This window comes from Pieris rapae, chromosome 19 (genome assembly GCF_905147795.1).
Source record: "Pieris rapae chromosome 19, ilPieRapa1.1, whole genome shotgun sequence".
Taxonomy (NCBI): Eukaryota; Metazoa; Arthropoda; class Insecta; order Lepidoptera; family Pieridae; genus Pieris; species Pieris rapae.
In genome coordinates this window covers 5,027,727-5,037,588 of record NC_059527.1, presented here as the reverse complement: position 1 = coordinate 5,037,588, position 9,862 = coordinate 5,027,727, and the positions used below count along the sequence as shown (strand labels likewise).

Sequence of the window (9,862 nt, the reverse complement as noted above, 5' to 3'; positions counted from 1 at the left end):
CGTTTACCAGCTGGCAGTAAACTTTTAATAAAAAAAGTTGTTCTTCAGTTAAAGAATATTTAGTGTTATGGCGTCTGTACTAGATTTAATTAAACACTATCAACATGCGATTGAAAAATATTGCAATGATGAACAGAAAGTGAGTACAAAACAATTGAATAAGTCCCTTTGGTCTCGGTTTGATTATTTCGTAACTTTGCAATCTAATTTTTTTTTGCATTACTAAAATTAAAACGACAGCATTATACATTTTATGATAACAATACCCGGAATCATGTCTTTGGAAACGCAATGCCATAAATAGTTTCGTGTTCTGTTTTGATAAAGGAGCCTAAAAAGTCTTCCCTCTCGTTTATTTGTTGATATTAGATTATAGGTACTAACTGCGCAATATCTTGAATATATCATGGCTAGATTTAAAAATAAATCTGTTGTTTTTTTAGAGCATATATAGATGTTTCAGCCACAATGGTTAAAATATCATTAAATCCCATATGCCCTTTAATATCTTATGCTTTGTCACTTTTTCCTGTCATTGGCAACAAATCATGAGTATATTTGTTTATACAATGTATACAATTTCAGTATTGTAAGAGCGCCTATTTACTATTGCAGATTTTAAAGTGCATAGATAAGTTGTTTCACCTTAATGTGACAGTGCAGCACCTTCAAGAAACTGGAGTGGGCCGAACTGTTAATGCTCTTCGTAAAGAACCTGGAGATGTTGGCCAGGCTGCCAGAGCACTTGTGTACAAATGGAAGCTAATGGTTGCTTCTGAAGAGAGTGACCAGGAAACAGATAATAATGAAAGTGAGATTTAAATAATCCTTATGTTCATTTAAAAAAATTACTCTTTTAGTTGTAATATTTAATAAATCATTGCATGCTTGTTTGTTTTATGTTTTGACCTCTATAGTATACTGTAGTTTTTAATAATCATTCATTTGTATTTGATAAAAATATTATGTTTAGTATTTGAAACTAAACCATTTATTGTTATAAATGTGGTGTTTTTCATCTGATATAATGTTGACAATAAAAATTTAATATTAATTTTATTATTATTGAACTAGCATCAAAATACAATGGTCATGATGATGGAAATTCAAATGGCAACCATAGATCAAAATACAAACAAGAAAAATATGAAACTGAATCAAAAAAAGAGGATAAATCACATAGGCACGTGAATGGTGACCACAATCGTAATAAGAGAAAATATCATAGTAGTGAGGTTAGTCATACATTTTTAATTAATTTTAACACATATATTTTATGAATTTTGATTATACATCATTTACATATATATGTATTTCATTTCAGGAAGATGAACCAGATGATAAAAAATCCAAACATAGTCAAAACAAAGACATTAGTTATAAAATTAAAACAGAGCCCAAGTCTGAAAAATCTGAAAGTGAAAGTGAAGAATCCTCGGACTCTGGGAGTGACAGTGTCACATCAAATTCAACAGATAATGAAAAAGTTGAATATAAAAAAATCAAAGAAGAAAAAATAGACGAATATAAATCTCCACCAAGTAAACATTCTAGCAACCATAGTCATAGAAATAAAAGTTCATCGAGCTCTGACAAGGACAAGTCATTGGAAAAACATTCTAAATATAGTTCTGAAAGTTCTAAACACTCGTCATCAAAGGATAGATCTCAAAGCTCACATAGACACAGTTCAAAAGAAACAAAAGAAAGGGACCAAATTAAAGAAAAAAAGGAAAAGTCTTTTGAGAAAGATCGACTGCAGAAGGAAACAACCTCAGATAAACAAAAATCTAAAGAATCATCAAGCAAACACAGCAAATCGTATACCCAAAAGGATGAAAAAGAAAAGTTAAGTAAAAGTAAGTTACATGACAAAGACAGGTTGTCTGAAAAAGAGAAAAGACCAGATAAAGAAAAGAAACATTCTGAATCCTCAAAACACAGTCCAGACAAACATAAATCAAGTGAAGAAAAGAGGGAAAAATCTACAAGTAAATCAGATAAACATTCTGAAAAAGACAAGCATAGATCTAGTAAGGAAAAACATAAATCAGAAAATGAATCAAAAGAAAAAAGTAAAGACAGACATCAAGAAAAATCAAAAGATAAATCTAGTTCCTCTAAAGATAGAGAGCATAAGAGATCATCATCAAGTGATGTTAGTAAAGATAGAAAGAAATCAAAAAGTGATAAAAGTGACAGCAGTCGAAGTGACAGTAGTCGAAAAGATAAACATAAGTCTAGTAGTAAAAGTAATGATATACCAAAGAAAAAAATTGATGAGAGTAATGGTGATAGTGATGGCATTGGCTGTGAATCAGGTATGAAATTAGTTTTTAAATTTTAATGTAGATACATTCACTAACAAATAAAATATATGTATAGACTCATATTGGAATTGAAAAATGTACCCGGCCAAAAAGGAATACCATTTCTGATCAAAAAATTATAAATGTCAGAATTCTATGGAATTAAAATCGGAGTATAAATAGAGAGTAAATTGACTGGTTTAAGAAAGATTAAAGTAGATAAATAAAATTTCTTTATTAGTTCATTATTTATTTAGTAAGAAATTTACATAACATTATCGCTGCTTTCCAAGGTGTCTCAAGTCAGCCTGTGAGCTGACATACTTGTGCACTGTCACGATCTTTAAATTGAAAAAAAATATTGACAGCTGAAATCTTTAAGTTCAAGTGACGTCAAAATATTATTGTTGTATTATAAACAATATTTAATCCCCAAAAATGTGTTTGTGATATTTTTGTAAATAGAAAGGAAATCATTGTTTTTAAATTTTTTTGTCAGGTGCCAGTTTCGCTGAGGCCCTTGGCATGGTGAGTCCGGTGAAATCCAAAAAGAAACAAATCAAAGAATCACACTCGCCTAGTTCCTTTAACGGAGATGTAAGTAAATTGTAAATTTACTGTATAACTCTAATAATACTTTAGACATGGGTAGAGGTATAAAATTTAATCTCACAAGTCAGTTAGCTTATTATTTTTTAAAGACAAATTTGACCACCTGAATTCTAATAATACTTACCTAAACTAACGTTTCGTTACAATACGAAATCAGGGGTTGTACGCTCGTTAATTTATCTATCAAATTTTTTAATATTCTCATATTTTCAATTTTTTGTCTTGCTCTTTTTAACAGTTATTATGTTTTTGTTATGTCTATATTTAACTAGTTAATATGTTCTTGTTCTAATTATTATACTAATGCAAATAATCGATTTAATTAAAATTAAACAATATTGTAATTTTTAATAATAAATATTTTAATTTTAATTTACGTGACGTGTAATAATGATTAAATTACTTACTGCGTCACCTGTTGATTTACTGTCATCATGGTACGACGCCATTTTGTTTGGAAAAGTGGTACTTAAAATTATGAATATTTAATTTGAATTACTAGATGTAGTATTGCCAATAATAACTAATCTGCAATGGTTTATATAAATCTTGCCATATATATTCCAGTTCAATGAATTTATTTCCATTTCTAGCTCAGCCCAGCTTCGATGCTGGCTCCGGATGCAAAATTAGCTCCTCTACCAAACATTGAAATTTCGGCTCTACCAGAGATATCGCCGAACTATAAGCCGAGACCGCCTCCCAAGTTTCTCCCACATTTTGATGATATGGATTTAAGTACTGTTATGTCGTCGAAGAACCAAAGGTATTTAAATAGACTTATTCTATGTACCAAGGAATTTAATTTTTAGATTAGTACGTATAAGGTGTACTTTTTTTTGTTTTTTATAGAACAGGGGGCAAATGGGCAGGAGGCTCATCTGATGTTAATTGTTAAGTGATACCGCCGCCCATGGACACTCAATGCCAGAGTGCTCGCGAGTGCGTTTCATTAGCCTTAAGCTTTATTAGCTTTTAAGAGTTTATTTTATTTGTTTACTAAATTTTATGTTTTCTTGCGTTACAAATGAGTGAATCAATATAAAATCGGTGAAAGTCACCCTAAGACATTGTTAATATTATTATTATTAAACCACGAGTACTGCTACAATTACGACAAAATAGAGTATTAACATTGCGACGTTGCCGTACCGTGCAAAGGTTTAGGAATCGGCTACATTTGTAGTTAAACTCGCTTTATTTTTTGTTTTGTACAATTTGTTCGAAAACTCTGTTGTTAATTCAGAACTGGATCTTATAGGAAATCTATATTAACTTACAATTTAATTCGTTATAGTTAAAATTTCTCGATCAAAGTCAAAACGGGTATGTATGGATCCGAATTGTAAACCGATTCGGCCGGCTTAAATTTAATTTAAATTATATGTACAATTAAAAAGTATTATAATAATTTCTATTTTCAGAACAAAAGTTTACTCTGGAAATAAGGTGATAGGGAAAATACCTTCGCTGTATGAAATGTGTGTTCAAGTCCTGCAAGAACACATTGATGGTAAGTTGTAATCTACGGATTAAATTAAATTTACAAGATAGGATGGAACTTGGGTGGAATTAATTTTACGTAGATAACTGGGATCACTCAAGAGATGGTATTTAAGTCTTAATTTAAATATTGCTAGTCTGTCTGCACTTTTTATATTTTGTGGAAGTTTGACATTCTACAGAAAATCTACTAGGTTTTATAATTAATAAATATATTTTAACATTAATAAATTTAACAGTGTCGCTAGTGTCTAAGGACATTCGGCTACGAAGTGTCGACGACGAAGTGTCATTATGGATCTCCTGTATTAGGGAGGGTTTATTATGCATTGAACTTTTGGTTTAATATTGGTTTCAGGATTCCAAGTAGCTTTTTATAAATGTGACTAATACTTAATACTTTAAAAAAATTAGGTTTTTTACGTTCCAAATTGATATTAATAAATTTTGACAATTTCAGCTCTGGAATACACTGGTGGTGTGCCATATGAGATATTGAAACCAGTTGTGGATAGAGCGACCCCTCAACAGCTCTTTATGTTGGAGCACTTTAATCCCTATCTTATGGAGGACACTGACCATTTATGGCAGAAGTTCTGTGAAAAGCATTTTAGGAATAAGAAACGAATGGAGATGGAGACGTGGCGGGAGATGTATATGGTAAGGAATACGTATAAATAATATTTTGTATGTTCTTGTTGTTACCTTATTTTAGTTAAAGTATTTATTTCTGCATGATTCGAGAGCTATTGCCGGTTTAAAAATATTTAATGAACACATTGTAATTTTTCTGTAACCAAATTTAAAAAACACATCAGCTGACCACATCTTCTGAATGTGTTCGAATACGTTTATCGTATTGAAACCTTATTGATTGATCTTATCTTACAGCGTTGTCAAGAAGAGCAAGAAATCAAACTAAAATCCCTGACGGAGAATATAAAAATAGCGCAAGAAGCAAAAAAGGCGCCAATCAAACAGACCAAGATGGCGTACGTTGACACAGTTGTCAAACCACCGCGAAGTGTTGCCAGGAAACAAGTATGTATCATTTCTTGTTTTTTAAACTATATTAATTTTTCCCTGCATGCATTCGAAATTAAATTTCAAAGTACATAGCATACTTTATAGCATTTAAACATTCAAATTAATGTTTCATCAATTTAAATTATATCTGGGTTTTATGACGATTGAAATTGTGTTAAATATAAGAATTCCTACAATAAACAGCATAAGTATTCCAGCATTGATGGTTATGAATGTAGTTAAACAATATAATTGTTTAATTCTCAACTATGTTTCCTAATTGACTACAATATGAAGGTATATTCAAAGGATTAATTAAATCTTTTTTATTTTTTTGCAAGTAGTGAATGTTTAGTAGTTGGGACACAATCGTTATCATAGAAAAAATCCTTATTACACTCATATTTTCTTTAAAAACCTGGTAAAAAAAAGTAGGTAGGTGAACCCACTGAGTACTATGTACTAAATACCTACATTATATTGATTAGATGCTTGATGATAATTTATGTTTTTCTTTTATGTTAACTTTTGTGAATATAACTAACAATATTGCACACAGGCGCAGCACGGAACAGCATTTGCTGCAACTGCAAGTCCTGCAGCAAGAGTAGCAGCATTGGCTTCTGCCCCCAACGTACTGAAGGGTGGAAGACCTACTCCAGTTACAACACTCTCTCCTTTCGTGAAACCTAAAAAAGCACCCCTAATGCAAAAAGCCCTCCAATTCATGAGGGGAAGAAAACGGTGAATTTCCATAGAAATTATTGTAAGCAAGTGTTACCGACCAGCGATGATGTGAGTTTTTATCTTGGTTCAACTATCCATTAACAGGGAATTTGTAAATAATATAGTGTTTTGAGGTACAAGTGTCCTAAGTAGTTTTCCTATGGTTCAAGTCGTTAGATAAAGTAGTACTTGTGAGAATTTAACTTTGACTAGGTTTTGTAATGCAAATAGTAAAATATGCAATGTTCAAATTCTGTACAGAAATTATTGATTGATTGCATTGAAACATATTTGATAGGAATATCTTATTGTATTTTGTATCATTTGATTTTTTTAACCCCCACGGTTAAAAAATTCAAATGATACAAGATGTATAAATGTAATAAATATAGAAAAATCAATAATTCTATATTATAAACTCTTTTTAGAGCTTTAAATTCATATATTTTTTTATTGACTTAAGGTGACATTTAGAGTCCAAGCTATGCCTAAATATGGCTCCCATATGTCAAAAAAGTATTGGAGTTACAATTCATACTAGTTCTTGACTTAATTATTTATTTAAATTTTATTTGCTTTACAGGTTGAAATTTACTTAGATGTACAAATATATACTCTCTTAATATAAATTATACCAATAGGTAATAATTAATTTGGTTTTAATACAAAGTATTGTTTTTTCATAAACTGTTTAGACTTTCTTTTTAATCCTTTTTGATTGAGATTCAAAGACAAGTTTACATGTTTATTATATATAGAAAAATCTTTTCGATTTCTGAAAAATATTTCTACTATAATTGATACATAATCTGGCAAAATAAATTGAACATAACTCACACATTGACTGGTACACGAATTATTTTAGAAATATTTTAGTGTAATATAGTCTGTATGTAGTATATTGATTGTAGTGATTAATTTAAGAGTATGAAATAGATGTGTCTGGTTCCTATACCTAACAAATGACTGTTGGTATATTGATGTTGCTATATTCTACACAAATTACGATCAAAATTGCATTGAATGCAGGTATGTATTTAGAAAAGCTTTTTCACAGTTGGAATGATATAGAAACCTGACAAGAACAGATTTGATGTATTTGACCAATTCTTATTGTTTGACAGTTATGTTATCATGATTTTCATGAAATATATATTTTTATATTTTATATCATCACAATGTGATTTCACTGGGACAATTCTAAACAACAAAATAATTTAATACAATTGTTAGTTCCAATTGGAAAAAGCATATTTTAAATAACGAAAAAACGTATGCATATACTCTTGAAAATCATGTCATGGCCTTTCACATCTTGAGGATAAGATTCAGAGACAGATTATTTTTACCAGTAGTCAAATTCAGACAACCATATTTGACAGGTAAGAGACCTAGTTCCTATTTAGTTGTCTCTGAACCTTAGCCCTTCGCTAACCTTAGAAATTCGCGCCAAAGAACTGTCTACCTACTTTACAGTAGTAAGTAAATTGTCCTTTGTAGTCACAAAATGTTTGGTATATAAGACGACCTATACTCCTCATCTAAGTAAGGAATTTCACAGACCGTAAATGTTAGTGTGGCTTTTGAGTTCTGAGGGAATCAATCTATTGTGTATGTATTGTATACAAGTTGTCTTTTAAATTATTTCTTTCTTTTGCATATACTTTAATCCTCATCTTCATGTCTTATCTTCAGCAAATAAAAAATGTGTACATAAATATTGTTTATTTAACTTGAAAGGATTCTTAAGTATTTAATTAAAATCAGATCACACTTATCAGTAAGTTCATATTTTATGCATAACTGGGAATGCTCAAAACAATTTTAACAGTAGCTTTAATGATAGCTTTTAAATTGACCAACCTATGACTTTAGATATAAATATGATTTAGAGGCATATCATACAAAAAACTAGTACCTCACCGTTTCTCTCAATTAAATCAAAATTCAACAAGATTTAAAATAATATATTAATATAAGATACATTCTACAATCATCCATTTTAACACTAATATCACAGAAAAAATAATATATAGTCTGTCAAACTAGTATTGCTATTTTAACAAAAATATCAAAGTTATGCATTACATAAATATTTTATTTGAACAATCTTGTTATGACACTTTTTATGTTTGTACAACTAAAAAAATATTCCTAGATGCTAATTATATTTCGAATTTAATAGAGCACAACATCTATGTTCCTAAATTTAGATTTTAGTTGCTTTTCATAATCTGTGTTAATAATTCGAGGGCACTGGTATAACGCCAAAAACTTTAAATTTTTGTAGTACTCTGATATAATATCAACTATTACAGGTGAAATATTCTTCACTCTAGATAAACTGAGACTTTCTAATGTTATTAAAGTAGCATTGCCCAAAGTTTTTAAGAGTACCATTTCTGAGAAATTATTGTTGTTCCATATTTGTAAGTGTTCTAATTTCTTAAAATATATTAAATTTACAAGTCCTTCATCGGTTAGGTTTTCACACCTTATAATAGCCAAGTCTCTTAGTTGTGTACATCTGGACAGCATTTTTAAGCAAGCATCATCCACAGAATCCCCACCATATATATGCAATGTTTCTAAGATGTTTGCTTTTGATAAAATTAAATTTTTCACAAAATCTAAGTTTAAATCCCTAATCTTTTCAATGTATATGTGGGACAAATTTTTACATTCCAGCAACATATTACAATTACCAGGAGCAAGGCCAAAATCTGACAAAGCCAAATATTTTAGCTCTTTAAGGTGATCAAATGGGAATAACCAATCCACTTCACTAGATAGCTGAATAGAATTCTTCAAACTAAGTTTCCTTAAATGTGTCCGATTTCTTAAATCATCCTCAAAGTTCTTACTTATTCTACACATGACTAGTTCTAGTGAAATTAAATTGTGACATTTGCATAAAATGCTCTCTATGTCTGAATAATTGTAAACATACTGTATTTTCAATGAATAAATAAACTCACTGTGTGTTGATATTATCTCCAAATTTTTCTCACTTACTTCACTTTGTCCAGGTTTCCCTGAAAAGACAATAACAAATTGTCTCCACAAGATCGGATCCAAAGCCAATTTTCTCCATCTTTTGCATACATCTTCGCACATAAGAATATCTTCCAGAGAAAGATATTTGAAAAACAAGACTATTAGTTCATCTGGTAAGATGTTTATTGAAGTTAAATCAGACAGTTCTTCTCCAGCCATTGTTGAATACAATGTGGTCTAAAAGTATATATTTTATTAAAATATTCTGATAAATAAATGTAGTAAATAAAATAATAAGCACCTACCTTTATTAATTGCTTTTTAAAACTAACAGTATAAAGCAGATAGTTCTTTGTTCTTTTGCGCTTCAGGTTCAAATAATGCAATTCACTAGATGCATATTTACAGCTGAAATTTGGCGAAAATTCAAAAACAATTTGACATATCAAATCAGTTTTAAGTTTGTTTAGTATATATTTACAAAAATTGAACTACTTTTGTCTCAACTTACAACTACCTAGTAGAAAATATGTCAAAATTCATATTTGACAGTTTTGAATGGTGTTGCCATTTTTTATATATTTTGTTTTACTATATGTTATATTTTTAAGTACCTCAGTATAGATCAGTTTATTAAGAACGAGTGTTATTATATGACATACTGACAAAAGTAGATTTGTGTTATTCCT

The 9,862-nt window shown here is 29.8% G+C and overlaps 2 protein-coding genes across 2 annotated transcripts; one reads left to right on the top strand and one right to left on the bottom strand.

Annotated features, from left to right (window-relative positions):
- LOC110995298 (transcription elongation factor B polypeptide 3) lies at positions 1-7,896 on the top strand. The gene is made up of 10 exons (XM_045632438.1): positions 1-139; positions 616-811; positions 1,075-1,235; positions 1,325-2,321; positions 2,809-2,906; positions 3,515-3,687; positions 4,346-4,434; positions 4,885-5,084; positions 5,316-5,465; positions 6,010-7,896. The coding sequence occupies exons 1-10, from the start codon at positions 68-70 to the stop codon at positions 6,196-6,198; spliced, it is 2,325 nt and encodes a 774-aa protein (XP_045488394.1). The 5' UTR covers positions 1-67; the 3' UTR covers positions 6,199-7,896.
- A 197-nt stretch (positions 7,897-8,093) lies between these two features.
- Positions 8,094-9,696, bottom strand: LOC110995299 (S-phase kinase-associated protein 2). The gene is made up of 2 exons (XM_022262385.2): positions 9,479-9,696; positions 8,094-9,410 (listed from the first exon to the last, which is right to left on the bottom strand). The coding sequence occupies exon 2, from the start codon at positions 9,390-9,392 to the stop codon at positions 8,355-8,357; it is 1,038 nt and encodes a 345-aa protein (XP_022118077.2). The 5' UTR covers positions 9,393-9,410; positions 9,479-9,696; the 3' UTR covers positions 8,094-8,354.
- Positions 9,697-9,862: the final 166 nt, after the last annotated feature.

Bases quoted from the DNA above. Each gene is read 5' to 3' on its own strand.
- LOC110995298 (XM_045632438.1), top strand. From the start codon at position 68: ATGGCGTCTGTACTAGATTTAATTAAACACTATCAACATGCGATTGAA. The intron at 140-615 runs GTGAGTACAAAA...TTACTATTGCAG, and splicing joins ATTGCAATGATGAACAGAAA to ATTTTAAAGTGCATAGATAA. The intron at 5,085-5,315 runs GTAAGGAATACG...CTTATCTTACAG, and splicing joins CGTGGCGGGAGATGTATATG to CGTTGTCAAGAAGAGCAAGA.
- LOC110995299 (XM_022262385.2), bottom strand. From the start codon at position 9,392: ATGGCTGGAGAAGAACTGTCTGATTTAACTTCAATAAACATCTTACCA.